The 19,781-nt window shown below is 39.7% G+C and overlaps 1 protein-coding gene across 3 annotated transcripts; it reads right to left on the bottom strand.

Annotated features, from left to right (window-relative positions):
• Window positions 1–674: 674 nt before the first annotated feature.
• STX2 (syntaxin 2) lies at window positions 675–18,444 on the bottom strand. 3 transcript variants are annotated; one of them, XM_017815597.1, is made up of 11 exons: window positions 18,342–18,444; window positions 12,213–12,284; window positions 11,619–11,718; window positions 10,063–10,137; window positions 9,129–9,202; window positions 8,822–8,930; window positions 7,050–7,123; window positions 6,801–6,938; window positions 5,368–5,478; window positions 4,049–4,176; window positions 675–2,689 (listed from the first exon to the last, which is right to left on the bottom strand). In XM_017815597.1, exons 1-10 carry the CDS (start codon window positions 18,369–18,371, stop codon window positions 4,093–4,095), a joined length of 867 nt encoding a protein of 288 aa, XP_017671086.1. In that variant the 5' UTR covers window positions 18,372–18,444; the 3' UTR covers window positions 675–2,689; window positions 4,049–4,092. The 3 variants fall into 3 exon arrangements, with proteins under 3 accessions (XP_017671086.1, XP_017671088.1, XP_017671087.1); XM_017815599.1 differs by having other exon boundaries at window positions 4,116–4,176; XM_017815598.1 differs by lacking the exon at window positions 4,049–4,176.
• Window positions 18,445–19,781: the final 1,337 nt, after the last annotated feature.

Here is a 19,781-nt window from a genome sequence, read left to right as displayed (position 1 = left end):
CTCAAAACCACTTTTTTTCTAATTTATTTTTAAAGAATTGTTATAGAGAAAAGCATCCTTCCTCATAGGCAGCAGCTCCCTCATTCCCTTTGTCTTTTAAATTTATCTTCTAAATTTATTCATTAAAACTCAGGTAGTGCTTTGCTAAACAAATCCTCCTTTGCCTAAAACTGTTCTGTTTTACACTACAGAGCAAACAGAGGCAGAATCAAAAATCTGAAACAGCTTTAGCTGATTCTCTAACATTTTGCCTTTGTTTCTACTGACAGATAGTCATTAATAGGTCGTTTTTCTAAGTGCTTTGGTATTAACCCTGCTGCAAACCCTCACTGCTGTTGGACTGTTACAGAAGTTATAACAACTTACTTTTGTATGAAAAGAGCACTGACTCAAATGAAACCCTGGGCATTTCTTACCTCAACATTTCTCTGAAAACGCCTCCCCCATGGGCAGAGTTTAAATTAATAAATCCCATTATTTTCTTCATCATTACCTCTGTGTATACTCAGCTCATCTCTACACCTTTCTTGGTAAGAAGTTTCAGGAAACCCACTGCCTTTAACCATTGTTTGACAGATGTCACTGCAAAAACATCCCAGCCTGATTCAAACACTCCCTGGGAATATTCACAAGGGTCACAGTAAAACCCTTAATATAAAAATAGACAGGAGATACTCGCTTAGATGAATTTATTAGTGCATAGGTTAGAGATTTACTCCCTTCCAAGAAGATTTCACATTCTCCTGTGAAAAACAAAGTTGTGTTTTGTTTTAAAACAAACTCATTGAGGCAGCTGTACAACAAGTAGCCTATTCAAATTTCTGGTCTTGATGGGCAAATTACTGCATTATAAAGAAAAACAAAAAATACAATATAACAGGACTGATTTTTCCCCCCTATGTAATTTGTGTATCTGTATAAATAATATTTACTGATAAAAACCTAGAAAACTACAGAATAAAAAATATATTTACCTAGAACAAGTACTAAGGCAACCAATCCTTCCTTACTTTGCTTGTAAACTTCCTCACAAACATCAGTGAGTGTTCTGGACTTAGAGGTAAAAGAAATTTGTTCATTAATGAAGCCAAATTTTTCAAGTGACTTCTTTATGGCTGACTTGCAAAACGACCAATAATAGCATTTTTTGTTGGTTTTTAAACATTTGACATCTGAATAACTCCAGCACATTCACAGTATATTTGGACAGCAAAGCAGGAATATTCATACATACAATATAAATTGTAAACTTTGCTGAATTTCATGAAGTCAAACTGAATTCTAGTTTACAGAGTAACTTTGATCTCAGACACTTCCAATAAAATGCAAGTTGAAGGATTCCAACCTTGTAGGACCAAGTCACTGCAGTTCAGATCAGAGCTGAGTATTTGAAAACATCAACGAGTGTGGTTTCAGACTGTGCTTAAAAAGGCACAGATCATCCTTTCCTATATTTACACTGTAAGAGAATTAGATCTACATATCTACATGGATATGCTTCAACAACGAGGAGTCACAAAGGCAAGTTACAAATATTTTACACACACACACACACACAAAAAAAAATACAAAAATAACCTGTAACATTAAATGCAGTTATTTGGGTACATTTGAAGTATTTCAAGTCACGCAAGCTAGGATTACAACAGGCATGTATACACTAAAACACTTCATATATGTTATATATACAGACATTCCATAACAAGTCAGTGTCTTAGTTTGTATTATGTTGCAGATTTTCTGAAGGAGTTCATCCTCCTGTGCCATGTTCATACATCAGCATTAGCAAGGCTCGAAACAAGAAAACTTGATTTGGCTTTATAATGTAATTTTTGTCATATTCATATGAACAATAAGGCTGAACTGATCCATCAGCTTCCTTTGCTCAAGTGCAAATTCAGTGTGCTTCACTGCAGTCTTCGTTTGCCAGAAATGTTCCAACTAACTTTTTATTAAATAGGAAGGAAATATTTAAAGCAATTTATCTTGAAGAAAAAAATTAATAAACTGCCAAGTGTAAAAAAGCTTTTTTTTTTTTTTTTCTTCTCGGGTGTAATGCACTAAGCAGACAGTTAAATAAATCTTTTCAGGTTAAAATATTTTAGCACTTGTTGGAGAAGAAAATATTTAAGCATAAAGCTTATATAGGTTAAGGTGACTAAATAATTAATAAAGACAAGGCTATATCTCATAAAAATGTTCACAAGAGTACTAACAAAGGCAGCACCAGCAAGGTACTAAATTCATGATTAGAATTATGTTAGCAATAGGAAAAAAAGCAAAACAGTCAAAAACTCAATTGTCTCTCAACTCCCTATTTAAACTATAACACTGAGATATGAAAAAAACCCTAAGTTACTCTAGTTCAAAACAATTAAGAGCAAGTGTCAGTCTTACAAACCTAGTTTATGATAAAAATCCGTACACATCCTAATACATTCTGATCTTTGTTTATGAGTAAACATTAAGAGTGATTTTGCTTTCATTTTGAGCCATTAGTGACAGGTCATCATCACGGAACAGTGTAAGGCATCATTTCTGGTCAAGGTTTGGTTTTACTAACGATGTATTTTGGAGTTGCTGAAGGTTCATAACTCTTGGAATGTGCTTGCTAGGACAGTGTTGTTGCAAGGATAATTCCAAGTATCAAAAGCAAGACAGTTACACATATAATGATGAACATCAATTTCTGCAAGAAAAAGAGAGAGAGAGTCGAGATTGAAACACTTTGTTTAAATAAATGCAGAGCCTCAGAAAATTAGTAATACTGATACCCAATCTGAGAGTTTGGACTTTCTTTCTAGAGATTAATCACTGCCAGGATTTCCTGCTGGTCTTTGTTTTCTAACATACATGTAACCATAGCCACAAGACAGAGTGTAACGTGTCTGTATTTTGCTTCCCAGGGTAATTTTTATGACTCGTGCCCAACTTCTGTAAATACCATGACGTACAGAAACAGATGTAGGTCAAGTCTAAGCACAGAAACTGCTCACTGCCACCCTCCCTGGATAAACATTTGCAGCCTGCCCAGACCTTTACACCTGCACACTCACTGCAGTTCAGGACAATGTCAGCAAGAACATTCTGTGGGTAACAGCTCAAAGAGCTGCAAGGGGAAAAAAAGAAAAGAGGTGGTCCTGTGTAAACACATCAAAATGTGACATTAGATCTGATATTTCTGACTAAAAGCAATGACACAGTAAAGTCTGTTCTCTGCCCATGAACCAGAGCTGAGAAGAATCCATAACACCAAACCTCAAAGTCTGATATTAAAAGAGTGTTAGTACAGAAACCTGAATTCCTGACAAGCTGTCTGAACTGACACCCCTTGGAGCACTTAGTATAGAGCGGGAAGATAATACATATAAAAAGCTGGATTGCAAAGAGTTAATTGCTACTTAGTTAGTTCTACTTAGCCTGCCTAGGTGTTGACAAGAAATGGTAGATTAGTACAGCAAATACCCGAAGACTGAAAAAAGCCTCATTGTTGTCCTAGGATTCCAGCTGCAATCTCTGCAGACTTCCTTTTAAGAACACATTGTTACTTCCCACTGTTTCATTTAGTCTGGTATTAATAAACAGCTTCAAAGTAAGTCATTTTAGGATGTTCTGGAAGGCGTAATAGCCAACTTCCTGGTTGCAGACACTTCTTTTTTTTAAAAGCTCTGCTTAAAACTATAGAAAACCCCATCTGATAAAGTTCCAAGTGTTAACCAGCATTCCATATCTTAGTGCAGATTGTTTGCTAACGTGAACTTTTAGTATAAAAAAAAAGAAACTCAAAGGAGTGGGAGACAATAGTTGGCTTTTTGGTCTCATCTGCTCCTGTTCCTGAGTCAGGCAGTGACTTTCTGTGCATTGAGCAGTTCACCACTAGATGTCAGTTGGCAATATCCACGGGCATGGAGCTGTTAGAGGACACAGAGGGAAGATCCAGCAATGCAGCTCCATCCCTCCACCCCCCCAGCAATAACTACACAGATATTAAGGGTTAATAGAACAATACAGAGAAAACAAGAGCAAAATTAGTTGATTAGTTACTTACTGCCACAGTGGCAGGAAGACATGCATGCTGAGGTTATCCAACCATCACCGAATACCAACAGACAAACCAATAATTAGAGCAATTATGGCAACCAACACCACTGACACAATGATAATTATCCACATTTTCTGTCAAAAAACAAGGTATTGTTAATATTAAGCACACTCAGACATGCATTTATTCTCAGTTCTTTTAAATTGTTTTTAGATCCACAAGCACTTTTATTAAAGCCTGCAGTATTTCCAAATTGAGATAAATTTATCTGTGTAGTCTTGCATACATAAGAATAAACATTTTTAAACAGTGTTTACATGTAAACTAGTGTGATAATGTCTAGACAGTCAAAGATGGTACAACCACCATTTACAAACACATTAAATGAGCTCTTTGACACTTCTTAAACAATCTTTTGTAAATATAACAAGTGTGTTCTCTCTGTGTAGATATCTATCAATAAAGATGCACTATTCCCTCAAATCCAGCTCACCATAAAAAAACCTCACAAAATTGCACAGCTTCTCAAAAGGGGAACTGATAATGTAAAAACAAACTACTTAGTTTGATTTCAGAGTATATTATTTGGTGTCTGATGGGAAGGAAGACACCAGGACACAAAACAAGTGCCACGGAAAACACCTGAACGTTACTCTGAACTCAAATCCTCCACAACTTCAGTGTCGTGGTAAAATGTCACTCCCTTTCCAGAGGGAAGATCCTCCTAATTCATCTGTAAAATGAATAATTAGAGAGAGGATTCTAAAAAAGCCTGCTTCACCAAACCACTTATGGAGATTTTACACCTGTAAATCCAGGTAAGTTTGCCAATGACAAAAAAATTCAAAAACTTTTAAGCTTATTTAGAATCTGAATAATTTAAAGTATTAATTCTTCTTTTGGGCTTTTTACATATGACAACTTTTTGTGAAAAAAATTGTGAACACACCCTTAGCTGTGCATGAATTGCTTATCTGTTTTCATAGTACAAGAAGCTTCTGTCCCCTACTGGTAATATAATTTTTTAATATTAGCTATGACAAATTTGTTCACATTGGAAATGTTTTGATTTCTTCCAGTTTGAGGCAGTGGGGTGTTTGTTTGTTTGTAAAGTCCTTTGTTAAGTCTTCTTCTGCAATTTACTAATTCATAACAACATTTTCTTATCTAATTTTAAAAAGCACAACTGCAAACAAGGAAAATGCACATATTAATTCTACCTTGAAGGAGTGAATACAGCAACAAAAATTCAACTAAAATTGAAGGTCACTTCATCCTGTGCTAAGTTAAAATACAGACTAGAACAACTAAGAAAGGCAACATACCCTTCGTGCTTTACTTTGATATTTAACTGCCTTTTTTGTCTCTTCTTTTGCATGTTCCACGTAATCTGTTGCATTCATCACGTTCTTCTCTATGTTGTTGATCATTTCACCCTTAAAATGAAATTTCGAAGAAAAAAAATGTATTATTGGAATCCATGGATCCTTGTTTAATGAAAAACAATTACTTTCAGCAAGGGAACGATGCACATTTTAGTGGGTGATGTTTTTTCTGCTTTGATATGTAAAGGGAAAAGGGCATGAGAAGCAAGGACTCACAGTTCTCACCAAACAAGGAACATTCATGGGCAGGGCAGGCACATTCCCTTTTGCAGGAATAAGTACTGAACACCTGAAAACATACCTTTGTGTGTGAGGTATGTTTTAACAGCCCAAACTAAATAGAGATGGGAAATCCCTGATGTGTCTGGAAGCGGGGAAGGATAATTGACTATTTTAACACAAGGTTCAACAGTTATCCAAGGAAACACACACACAGGAGTTCCTCAGAATGGAGGGATGTCAATACATTACAAATTCAAATTAACTATGGTGAATGAAATTTGGCAGTGAAATGGAGGATTGGCGAAAAATGACAGTTAAGTCTGTTACCTGTGTTTCTGTCCATCAGAAGAAATAATCAGCAGCAGTAAACAGCAAAGCATTAAAGAATGATGCACAAGGAACTTTTGGTCATTTCTAATTCAAAAGAAAACTGCTACCAATTTCTCTTGGCTGTATATGTAATACCAAAGCAACACAGGACTTGTAGAGCAAAAACCAATTAAAAAAATAGTCTTTTTCAGGAAAGTTTATTTCCTAACATTATTCTGTTCAGTTTCCTGCATGAGTCAAACAATTTTAAGAGCAGAAATGAAAAATATTTTTGTTGGGTAACTGGCATGTAAAGACTACAAACAGAACAAATTTATAAACATGTCACGACAAAGTTTATGAACATAAGAGGTGACTTGAAGGACTAGTCAAGCCCTTCACATTCATGAGTCACTGCAGTAACTGTACTCTGTATTAAGTGCTTGCTAACACACATGTTATTCTACCACAGTAGTTCTTTACCATGTCTGAGAATCCTCAATTACCAAGGTGTTAGCCAACATTCCAGGACAGAGTTGTTCTTACTTTAACATGCACAAAAACATTCAAGTATATTGCAATTAAGCATGTTGAAGAAAATGTTATATATGCTAACTGTGGTCAGTTATTGAAAGCATATCCTACAAGCACAGAGATGGTAAGCTTCTTTAAAACAAAACAAAACCCCTCCTGTGATTAACTTTTCTATATTCTAATCACAGCCAAAAACACTCTAAGTCTGCACTATTTGAATATAAGCAACTGCTCCTGCACGTTGCAAAGAGGAAGACTGAGGAAAAAAGCCACCACTTACGTAAAGGTGTTTGAATTGGTTCATTTACCTGAGTCTCAACAAACATTGCCATGTCCATAAACATTTCATGAAGTTCCTTTATGCTGGATTCCAGTTTCATAATATCCTTGTGACGGGACTCGATCTCATTCAGAGCTTGCCTGGTTATTTGAGAGTCTGATATAATCTTTGGGAGGATGGACAAAGATAAGGACACAAGTAAGGACCTGCTGACACACTCCTAAAGAGCAGGAGCAGTAGAATAGAAGAGAGACATAGCTGGAGCAGAAATACATACATCAGAAGTGAAAATGGAAGGATTACCACTCTCTAACATTTCTTCCAGTTCCTCATCTGTGGTGGTCTTTCCAGCTAGGATAAAAACAACAGGACTTCACATAACATCACTGGTTCAGTGTGGGACACAACATTTTACCATTCTGGAAGGATGACAATTCAAAGACAATTCTTGTTTCGAGCATTTTGCAGGCTAAAACGTTGTAGTGGTCAGCCATTACCAAGGGCCATTTTGCATAGAATAAAACCCACAAAGTATCAAGTGATAGTCAGAAAACAAACACAGATTCAAAGCTACCATGAAGAATTCCTGATCATGGAGTGGTTTTGCTTGCTTGGTTAGTTAGTTTTGGGGTTTTTTGTCAAATTGAAGGGTTTGATCGGAAATATTTAAAAGGTACATATGAACCTTCTTAAGTGGACTGTTCTTCAGAAGGAAGAACTTGAGATACTAGAGAATATTTATATTCAATATTTACCTATTCAGTCATGTCACACTCAGACCCCACCACTGTGTGGGCAATAAAATCTTTATGTAAATTTGATTTTCCCAACACAGGATTCCATCCATGTTCCACACAGAGAAGATGATAACCCACAGTGCACCTTCACTTCTGCTTTTCATAGTACAAGTAACCATTCATGTAATTTATTATTGCATGTTTAAGCAAACTGAATCCTGTTGATCACACTGGTACCACAAATGAAAGTGTTATGAGTTACACAACTCATTCAAGTGATTTGTATTGTACAGCTTTAACAATTCCATATCAAATCCCTGTTCTTCCAGTGTAAAATAAACTGAATATCTGTACCAACTTATATAATTCTGTCTTATCAGGAGAGAGCTACAGTTTGAGCATTACTTTCTGATGTTAATACCCAAGAATGCTGCAAAATCTGCTTTAAAATTTTTAGTGCTTAAGAAAAGCTGAAGGTTCTAATTGGGTCATGACAACTTGAACTTAAAAGAACCATCTTCTGAGGTATTAGTGTCCCTCCCCTCACACATATAGCAAAAAACAACTTAACTTGCCTAATAACCTTTACTGAAATGCTGTATGGGCCCATTAGCATTAGAGGTTAATGACCAATTTGAGAAGCACGTGAAAAGCAAAGTCTTCTTATAATTTGCCAATTGCTGTTTCCATTCCCTGTTTCAGCAATGTACATATTTGCTCCTACAGGAGACATTAAAAAGGGCCAACTTTAGGTACAAGATGAAACAGAGATTTTTAGACACCTTCCAAGGTAGATAAAGAGTTCAGAGCACCTGAACTCTGTAGTGCAGAGGAAAGTCATGAACCTTTCTAAATACTCATCCTAATAATCAACATTCGTACGTGAGTCAGGCAACAGATGATCAGAGCACATATAACAGCAGCACTGATTTTATGCCAGCTGAATTTAACAAGTGTCCCTGTAGAAGCATGTTAATTTTGGAATGGCTTTTAATACCACTTGCTGTTTCAGAGTGCAGCTTTTCTTAACGCTTCATTTAAAGTTGCAACACTGGAAATAAATGAAGCAAAGGAAAAAGATAAACTTTTTGAATAGTTTTTACGATTTAGTGAGTTTTCTCTATTTTCTTTACAGCTGTTCTGAAGAGTAATATCAACGAGTTTATGCCACGCACTAAAATCGTTTCTTCTCTCTCACGTGCTCCCAGACGTCCAAGCTGATGATGCTTTGCACCATCTTCTAACAAGAAACAAGGGAGGTACTAAGAATACAATTTTTATTTTCTTTAAAAAGCATATTCAGGTCACTTACTGATCTCTAATTGCCTCTGTATCCGACATTTGCTGCGTTCTCGAAACAGAGTCTGGGTCTCGTTGTATTCCGTCATCACCTCCACAAACTTGTGAGCCAACACAGAGTGCTGGGTGTGAGGAGTTCAAAAAGGTGGAAGAGAAACATTTATTTATTTTTTTTGATACAGCAAATAGCACTGCACAACAACTCAGAGTGGTGTTCACACCCCCCCAAAACAGAACGGGAAATTCTGAAATGATTTCAGAAAAGTTATTCTCCAGTTTACTCAAACCCTTCTATTTTCTTTAGGCTGGAGTGCTCATACCTGTGTTTTCCTTATCCTGAGGTCCACTGATGTCCGATTGGCATTTTCACCCTGCTCAAAACTTTGTTCAATAGCTGAGAACAAGACAAGAATACTCTGAGTCCATGTTCAGTTATTTAACAGCATAGCTCAATTACTTTGTAAATATTATTATTATTTTCTACACATACAAATTCTCTATGTGCCTAACATTTCAGAGGTGGCAGTGATATATATAAAATCTTAAAATAATTTTGATCATTGGTACAGATCTTTAAACACAGTAATTACTTCAACAGCCTTAACAGAGTAACATCACTATTATGCTGGAAAAATTTGAGAAGGTGTAGCAAAATGGGCTTTAAACAATAAACACCTCACCTCAGTATTTCTTGGAGGACAAAAGCAGAGTAATTGTAATCTAGTAACTTGGAAACTCTCAGTGTATTTCAGAACTCTTGCTAAACAGTTAAGAACATACTCACAGGGGAAACCCACAGCAAAATTAACTAGTCTGAATATAAAATACAGTGATCTAAGGCAATTCCCTATGACATTTATGTCATGGAGAATGTCTTTTTGCCCTTAATCTTATTCCAAAACGCCAAAAAAGGCACTTTAATTGCAGAATACGTTTCTAGACAGAGAAATTACTTTGCATGGTAATTTTCTAGGTTATTTCTGAAAGCAAGCAGGCTTTCTGTCCTGTTCCACAAGCAAGGCTGTGCTGAGACCTGGTACAGAGGATGGCCCTGTCACTGCCATGGGCTGCACATCAGCTGCCAGGGAGGTTGTTCTCTCACTCTCCTTTTTAACAGCTGTACAGTACAATTTAGGCATATATAATTCAGCTTTCAAAGTGAAGAAGTTCAGCTGCAATGCATTAAGTTTGCAACACTGCTAATATCCTGAATCACTGCAAGTGACAGCAGTTTTATTTGTGCTCACAACTCACCCTTTAGCCTGGCCCGGATTTTGTTAGCAATCTTCTTTATTTCCTCGTTTAATTCTTCAAGTTCTTCCTTTGTTCCTTTAAAAAAGCAGTAATTTTTTTAAACTGTTTATGATTGATAATAGTAAGTCAGCAACCATTTTCAACTCTACCTTGCAACCTCATAATTGTACTCAGAACAACCATGCAGAGCTGAAGTTTATTATAGTCTTAAGTACTTTAAATGCCATTTTTATAACAGCATACTATCAGGTTCCTGCTTCTTGTGACAGGCTTACACTTGGGAAATATTATTACTAACTCATCAACTAAACCAGGTGATAAAATATTCCACAGTTTCTCTTAACACTTTCTGGGTAATATTTGTTTGCTCGTCAAAAATTAAATTTTACTGAGTTCTAAATACAAGTGGAAGTACAGATTCATCTCACCCTTTTTTAAAAAATTGTGTTGTTTATCATGTATTCATTGCTTTTATACTTAAGATAACTGTACTATGTCTGACCTATATGTTTTGAAGAATTCTGTACAGAGCATTCATGAAGAACTTAACTAGATCTCTGTCACTGGGTTTACTGAAGACACCAGAATCACAGGAACACACATTACTTACAAGAGCTGTCATGTTCCTATACAATTCAGATGCATTATTGATATATATAATTTTTAGCACAAACACAAGCTGACAAATGAGCTGAGACCACGGACTTTTAACATTTAGATGAACCCTTATTAAGCCTGAGATTCATTAACTGTATACAACTGCTAAGACAAAAAGCAGCCCCCAAAATCACTTGTAAGAATACAAACACCCATCCATAAACAGAGAAAATAGGGGGACAAAAAAGAACTAACATCCAAAGCTCAGTTTTCATCAGCGAGATGAAATAAGATGATAAATGCCAAGCCAGTCTTGCAACACTGAGGAAAAACATCTCAGCATCTTTTCTTCCCTTTTCTCTGAGCCCTGCCCAGATGCCCTGAGTTCACAAGGGTTGAGAACACAGAAGGTTCCATGTTTCTGGGCAAGTTCCCTAAACTTTTTCTGATCAGAAAGCACAACTTCAATTCCAGCTTTGAGGTTAAAGCCTCTAAAACTAGGGCTCCTTAGAGGAACTCTTAACTGTGGCTGTGGTGTGAGACAGGACCTTGTCCCTGCTGAAGAATGAAGAGAATAAAAGAATAAAGCTCTACAGTATAAGCTTCAGTGGACAACTTCCACACTTCCACAAGTACAAGAAATGTAAGTAGCTTCTAAGTTTCTGAAGACAAAATCAAATTCAAGACACCGCATCAAACCGAGTTTTGATCTAGAAAAAGTGTGGATGAGGCAACAAATATTCTGAAAATGCATTTTTTTCAAATGAGACTTCAAAAAGGTAAAAATAAGCAAATGAAAGTATTAATTCAATATTAAAGATGGACATAGTTACTTAAATAGGGTTACCTTTTGCATCCTGAACACCTGAAGTTTTATTCCTACAAACAGCTAAACCAAACAAACAGTATTTCAGAATATCTATCCACACATACATGAAATCTTAAAAATTTTTACTCACTTCCTTCAGGATTTGGTGCTGACAGGATAATGCTGTGCTGCTTCTTCACTTCTTCCACATTTTGTGCTATTTTTGCTATATTATTTCTAATTTCCTCAACCTGGAGGAAGAGAAAATAGCAATGAAGACATTAGAATAAATCAGGGCAAAATTTTTTTTAAACAAAAAATAATTGGTCAAAAAAATCATAAATTATTTCATTGCAACATTTGTAAGTACATGACAGAAATCCCAGTAATGTTGATATTTAAAAAGCTTGTAATCTTACTTTTAAATAAAAAATGTAATTCTTAATAGCAAATATATTCTGTGTGGCCATAAACTTAAGAGCTAATATTCTTAATAAAAATATTTTAAAATTCTATTAGCAAACTCCTTTGTCAATAGGAGTTAAAAACACTTCTCTGCAATAAAGACAGAAAAATACCCTGAAATAAGTAACATAGAGTGTAACCAACATTTAATTTGGCAAACCATTACAAACCATACTGGAGAGTATGTGTAGAAGGGAATTGTTAAACCTAATTACAGAAATGAAAAGGCATAGAGAGAAAACATTAAATCTTCAATGCACTGTGAAAATTGTAACTTTACCTGCTGGAAAAAGTCATCCATGAAATGGTCTTTTTCAATAATAACTGTCTCCCCATCTTCATTTCCTTTATACTGTAAGAGACAACAAAATAAATCTATGAAATAAAACTCCAGATACTGTTCTGAAACAACTGCAACTTGTACCACATTGCTACACAAATGCACACACATTTTTGTCAGTAGCCTGCAAGGTCAAAAAAGTCTCCCACTGCTGCAGATTGTCATCTAAAACAAATAAGAGAGGCCACAGAAAGTCACCTGACCACTACAGAGTTGTGAAAGAAATACAGAGAGAGGTGCTGAGAGCTGCCTTGTGATGTAATAACTAAACATCTAATGACAGCCAGAGCAAAAAGCCATCACCAACTTACTACTTTTGCCCTGAGGTGTTTTCAAGGCTGCCATTCCACACCAATTTAGACATAATTACGCTACACTAAACTATAAATGCATTGCATAATTGATAAACCCTTGGAACAGCAGCTGACAGGCTCTCCCAGACCTCCAGGGCACACAGCCCAACAGCTCCCACAGTCACAGCTCCCAAACCCCTGAGCCAGCCCAGTGGAATCCAGAGATCTTAAGAGTAATGGAGAGTCAATTTTTGTCACAGGAAAACAGAGAATTAACATGCATCAGGGAAAGGTTAAGAGCTCCAGCTTCTCTCTTCTCCAGCTCCCTTTGTAGAGCACAGACTGTCTGAACTGTGTTGAACCAAAATATTACTCAAACATACAGTCAAGGGGTTATCAGTTAGAAAAAAACAAACTACAGGATAGGTATCACTGAGGGATTTTCATGTCCAAGACACCTTTCTAAGAACAAGGCCCTCTGCCTTTGATCTTGTAACACCCACTCTCTGCTCCTAACCTGTGATCCTACTACCCAAAAAGCCCTTTGGTTCTGATTTTGTTAAATTAGGTGAGATATATACTATTTGTGTGACAATTCTGCCATTTAATCCAACGTCAAACACTGCTATTATCTAATAAAGGAAGTTTTACTCAATTAAGATTTATGCATCAAAATATAAGAGTGCTTCAAATCTTCAAGGGAAGTTACTATACTTTGTGACAGTTCCTTTCCTGCAAATCCAGGGGGTGCATAAAGCCCTCTGGCAATATGATTGTCAGAAATCATCTGGGTTTTATACTAAGAGAAAACCATAATGCCCCAAGTGAAACACAGGAATGGAGCTGTCATTGCTCTCCAGAACCACTCCTAGTGCTGTGCGTCACTAAAGACTTTGGGGAAATGATCACTACAACTCAAATTATCTGTCCTTAGAGATTGTAATCAATGAACAGTCTTACACAAGTATGGAAGGAAGTCTGTGCCCAAATGAAGTTACTCAACTTTTTACCAGTCTAGAGACTGCACTGCTACTAAGCTACCAGTTTTAAGTTAATATTTAAGAATGAGCTATGCTTTAAAGACATTTAATTTCATTATCTGTGCAAAAGAACACTTTCTGTTTATATTTACTGAGTGAAAAATAACAAATTAAAAATCGTGAAAATAGCATCAGCTAAGAGACCTGGCATGTCAGCTTTTAGTTTGATCAGATCTTATCAAAACATTTAACACCTGAGTGAATCCTAATCAAATGGAAGCTACAAAACTCTCCCTCAGAAGTCCTGTTTGGAGATCCTCCATCGGGATCACCCAACCCACTGTCAGTGCCACGTGTATTTCGCTTTCATATTTGGTTGCAGCGACACCACTGACAGATCAATTTGCTTCCTACAATTTGTTGAAGGATTTATGGGCAACCTACTTCAAACATCAGCACTTGAGACACCTGATGAGTTTGTCAGCCTCTGTTCTCTATGTTCTTAAATCATCTTTTACCTAAAACACAGCTTATTTGCTCACTCTTCAACTGAAGTGATGTGCTCTTTTGACAAGCACACAACCAAGGACTCATGTTTATCACTGAGTTTAGCAGAAACATATTACTTCCCCTAGACTTCACCTCCCCAGTACAAACAGTATCACAAAAAACTGATAAAAAGTTTCACTCAATGCCAAGAGCAATCTAATAAAGTCTGTTTGCAGCTCATACCTTGACCTTGGGACTGAAGGGCTGGAACACACAACTCCATAAACTTCACAGACCTATAGATCGAGTTCCTCAGGAGTTGTTTGTGCTGGTTTTGCCTGGGACAGACTTAACTTTCTTCACAGTAACTGGTATGGGCTGTGTTTTGGATTTGTGCTGGAACAGGGTTGATGACACAGGGATGTTTCAGTTACTGCTGAGCTGAGCCTGGTTGAGGCCTTTTCTGCTCCTCATCCCACCTGTGAAGCCCGGGAGGCACAAGAAGCTGGGAGGGGACACAGGTAGGACAGCTGTCCCCAAGTGACCCAAGGGATATTCCAGACCACATGGCCTCATGCTCAGTGTATAAAGCCAGGGGAAGAAGAAGGAAGGGGGGCACACCTTTGGCATTTTGTCTCCCTAAGTCCCCGTGAGGTGTGACAGAGCCCTGCTCTCCTGGGCATGGCTGAACACCCTCCTGCCCACTGGAAGTGGGGAACGAATTCCTTGTTTTCCTTTGCTTGTGTGCAGCTTTTTACCTTTCAAACTGCGTTTATCTCAACCCAGGAATTTTCCCCCATTGCAATTCCGACCCCCATCCCAGTGGGATGAGCGAGGGAGAGGCCAAGGGAACAGCCATGTGCTGCTCCAGGTGCCATCTGGGGTTAAACCACAACATCGGTTCCATGACAGAATCCACATGTGACAGAATCCACATATTCCGACAGTATCACTTCTCAGCTCCAAGCAAATGCTGTCCTGAAAACTTTGTCCCTTCTAATACCTCACAGAATTGCAGAAATAAGCCTAGCTGGAGATATCTTAATAATTACTGACCTTTGAAACCAAAAACAGCTTTCGACTGAAAAACGTGACTATAACTTGCCCTTGAAATTCAAGGTTAGTCCTTTCTCAGTGCAGATCACGTGCATTCCTCTGGCAGGCTGCAAGGATAATAACTGCCCATTATCCCAGTGAAGCAGGCCCAAGGAGTACCTTACAGAGTTCAAGAGCTTCTCCTCACAGCATCAGCGTGTGCAGAAATCGTTTTGTATCAGAGCAGCCAAGGAGGGCTCACAGAGGGCCCAGGAGAGCCGTCAGGCAGCTTTGGCAGGTCAATCATTAACGTGCATTTAGCAGCATTATTGTCCAACCAGGGAAACATCATATGGTAACCATCTACAATAAATCACTTCCCACTGTTAGGACGTGGAAGGCACACAGCTCATCTTCAGAAAATTCCATGTTTGAACAAAGTCTCACGTAAGAGGCTGACTCGGCGAAAAAGGACACAGTCATGTTTTCCTCCTTCTGGAAAGGTTCATTTTGCATCTGTTTCCATACCACCCAGTTCTAACAATTTTAACTCCTGTGATTTTGTTTTTCACTCATTCCTAAACAGTTTTGGGGGCACTAAGTGAATGTCCAAGAAATACTTTAGGAAAAAAAATCAATGCATTCTGCTCAAGTTATAGGTCCTAGTTTAAAAAAAAGCTACAGTCAAATATAAACATTTTTCAAAGATTAAATGTAAAATATCTTCATTAACACTCAAGAGTAAAGGAATATAAACCCTAAACTTTTTAAATGATTCACCAATCAAGCATAAAGAATGGATTTCAGTGGAGAGCTCTGCATCCACTTCAGCATCCAACAAGGTGGTAAGTTTTGAGCCATATGGACAGTGCACCCCAAACCTGAGATCTAAAACATCACACATGAGCAGAGGGTTACATCTTCTCCCTGCCTTAAAGGATTTAACAACAAAACCAAAAAAAGTATGAACGAGTTTTATTAACAGACCCTTAAAAGGACATCTGTTTTTAATACCTGACACAAGCTAAATGTGCTCATCTGGGTGTGTGAACACAGATTCTACGGTTCTTTTAAAGCCATTTCAAGATGGACTTGTTATCTGTGAACATCAAACCACTGAGGGAGAATATTTTGCAATCACAGCTATGTACTAGTCTTTTTTTTCCTTCCCTAAATATCTGCTATAAACTACTGCTGAAAACAGTGTATTGGATCAGAGAGAATCTTTTAATCTTACACTTATTTGTGCTCAAAATAACTCAAACCAGTCTGGGATTTGATCAATTCTCTAAGTAATTGTATTAAATGACAATTGAAGCAGCTGCAAGACGTTCATTTTGGCCCGCTCAGAATAATTTATAAATGACATTAAAATAATCTCCTAAAGTTGAACAAATACAATTATGTTTGCTATCCTCTGAAAAAGCACGTACTTTACAAAACTCCGTCTAGCTAAGAAATCAAGAGGAAGCAACATTATCTGAGGGCTACATAATCTGCATGTCCTCAACAATTTCTTTCTCCAGCAACTACTTGAGCACTGTTTACCTACCTAAATACAGCGTATTAAAAATAGCAACACGTTAACTTCATGTTAATGAACCACAGACACTGACAGGTAACATTTCTCCCTCTTCTTTATAAGGGGAAATCTGGGAAAAACTTACAACTTTGAATGACAAAATAGTTCGCTTGCTGTCCAAAATAAAAAAATAATCAGGAACGCACAAACAAACACATGTTAAATTAACACATGTTAAATTAACATTTCTGCTAAAGGGAATGCTGTGCTCAGTTGAAACAGGTCAGTGTAGACTGACTTCAGCACTGGGATCTCTTAAACAACCTGCTGGGGGAAATGGAGTGGATGGAACTTACAGGGAAGGCATGACCAAAGCAACATCTAATGAAATCCTCATATTAAAGGAAAGAGGCAAGGCACAGTTATTCCTGAAGATTTTGCAGGCCTAGGCCTGTTTGAAAACCACAATGTCTATGCTCTACTCTTCACTATTTCATTTAGCCAAATAAAATACAATGAAACTACACTGATCAAACTCAAGCAGTTCAGAAAATAGGCAAATACATGTTAATACATTATTTCTGACCACAGTGTTTAAAGCAGCTTGCTGCAGCAGTTAAAGCAGTAGTTTGCTGCTGTAGTTTTCAGATGTCAAACACTAAAGCTGGCCTAAAACCTGTACGTACAGCTGCTTTAAACACTTCTAACAATATCAATGGGGGGGGAGTATCAGGGTGTGGAGTTGATTTTTTTAATTAAAAACTCACATAACAGACCACTACTGCTTCCCCTCAGCCAGAATTAAGTGTACAGGTTTAGGATTATAAATTAAAAACTAAATTTGGATCACCATTTGTTGCTTCCTCTATCTGATAGACAGTGCATCATTACCGAAATTTGGCACACATTCCTACAGCCTGGACTGTTTAGAAACAGGAGAAGGGAATGAGGATACCCGAAAGAAATGACACTTTTGGGTTTTTTTTGGCATGACTCCAAAACATCATTCCTGGTAGAGATACCGTAATTTAATCACGCTAAAACTTTTCAGCTGCTAATTCATCCTTTCGGGAGAGGAAAACAAAGAGACTGGTAATTCCATCACTACAGATGGAGCTCCCAAGATGTATTTTGTGATCCGGAAGATATGACGTTACTCTTTAAAGTGAACGAGCCTTAGATGCAGCTCAACACACGCCAACTTCTGCATGTATGTGGAGTCCTGGAACTATCACAGGAACTTCTGTGTGCTCTCCATTTCCATTTCTTTTCAGGAAAAGGAAAAAAAAAAAAAAAAAAGCCAAATATCCTTTTATTTTACCCAGGCCATATCCTGTCGCAGACAGACTGACGGTACCTCCCCGTCACACTCAACTCTCCCTTCTTTTTTTAGGATACTGTTTCCAAAGCACAAATAAGGGAAAGGAAAAGCGCGTATAAACACGGCCAGCTACCATTTTGTAAACACGCGGAAAATAAACGCTGCCGAGAGCTGCACTGACGCACCAGGGCCGAGCAGCTCCCGGGGGGACAAACCCACCCCGCGGCCCGAGGGCAAGGTGACCGCGGGGTTTATCCGCCGGGGGGCTGTAAAAACAACCGGAGAAGGGATGGCGGAGGCAGCCGGGGCCCTCCCAGCCCACAGGGACCGCCGGATCGTGCAAAGCCCTCCCCGCCCTGCCCGTTACCTCGGGCGGCCACTGCGGCGCCCCCCTCCCCCGAAACCCTCCCCGCGCTGCCCTCTCCGCACCTCTGCCAGGTCCGCCAGCCGGTCCTTCATCCCCGCGGCTCTTGGGGTTCCTGGGGCCGCTCCCGCCGTGCCCGGGGCCGCCCCGTTCCCCCCGCCCGCCCCGCGCCGGCCGCCGCCACCGCCCCCTCAGCGCTGCGCCCGCCCCGCCCCGGCCCGCGCATGCGGGGAAGAGGCGGCACCGCGCCCCGTGCGGGCGGGCGCGGCAACCATTCCCTGCGGGCACCGCCTGGCGCGGGCGGGCGCGGCGGGAGCGGGCACCGGGCACGGGGCGGGGCGGAGGGTGCGGCTGAGCCCCGCACCTCGTGTCCAGTTGTGGGGCCCTCAGTTCAGGGAGGATGTTGAGGGGCTGGAGCGTGTCCAGAGAAGGGCGACGAGGCTGGTGAGGGGACTGGAGCACAGGTGCTGCGAGAGGCGGCTGAGGGAGCTGGGGGGGCTCAGCCTGGAGAGGAGGAGGCTCGGGGGGGACCTCACTCTGTACAACTCCCTGACAGGGGGAGTCGGGATGGGGATCGGGCTCTGCTCCCAGGGAACCAGCAGTAGGACAAGAGGGCACAGTCTGTGTGAGGGGAGGTTTAGGTTGGAAGAAGTTCTTCAAAGAGAGAGTGATCAGACATTGGAGTGGGCTGACCAGGGTGGAGTCACCGTCCATGGTCCCTGGAGGTGTTTAAGAAGAGACTGGATGTGGCACTCAGTGCCATGGTCCAGTTGACAAGGTGGTGCTGGCTCAAAGGTTGGACTCGATGACCTCAGAGGTCTTTTCCGACCTGGTTGATTCTGTTGATTCTGCCACAGAGATGTGGCAGAGCACTGCAACAGGCTGCCCAGGGAGGGCGAGGAGTCTCCTGCTCTGGTGATACTCAAACCCCAGCTGGACACGTTGCGATGTCACCTGCCCCAGAGGACCCTTCCAACTCAAACTGTTCCGTGATTCCGTGGATGTATATGAGGAGAGATGAATCCTCAATGTGGGAGAGCTCAGGGGTCTGAACGGTGCCATGGGTGCCCCCCCAGAGGAGGCTACAGAGGGGATGAAGGGACTGAAGCATCTCTGTGACGAGGAAAGGCTGAGGGAGCTGGGGCTGTTCAGCCTCGAGAGGAGACACTGAGAGGGGACCTCACCCATGTCTGTCAGTGTCTGCAGAGAGGGGGCAGAGGATGGACCAGGCTTTGCTTGGGGGTGCCCAGCAGTGGGACGAGAGGCAACGGGCACAAACTGATGCACAGGAAATTCCATCTGAATTTGAGGAAGAACTTATTTACTGTGCAGTGACCACACACTGAACAGATGGCCCAGAGAGGCTGTGGAGTCTCCCCCACTGAAGATATTCCAGAACTGTCTGGACACAATCCTGTGCCACGTGCTCTGGGATGACCCTGCTTGAGCAGAGAGGTTGGACCAGTTGACACATTGGTCCCTTCTAACCTGACCCATTCTGGGCT

This window comes from Lepidothrix coronata, unplaced genomic scaffold (genome assembly GCF_001604755.1).
Source record: "Lepidothrix coronata isolate B3197 unplaced genomic scaffold, Lepidothrix_coronata-1.0 Scaffold51, whole genome shotgun sequence".
Classification (NCBI taxonomy): domain Eukaryota; kingdom Metazoa; phylum Chordata; class Aves; order Passeriformes; family Pipridae; genus Lepidothrix; species Lepidothrix coronata.
Note: the sequence above shows the minus strand (reverse complement) of the source record. Positions and strands in the feature narration are given on the sequence as shown.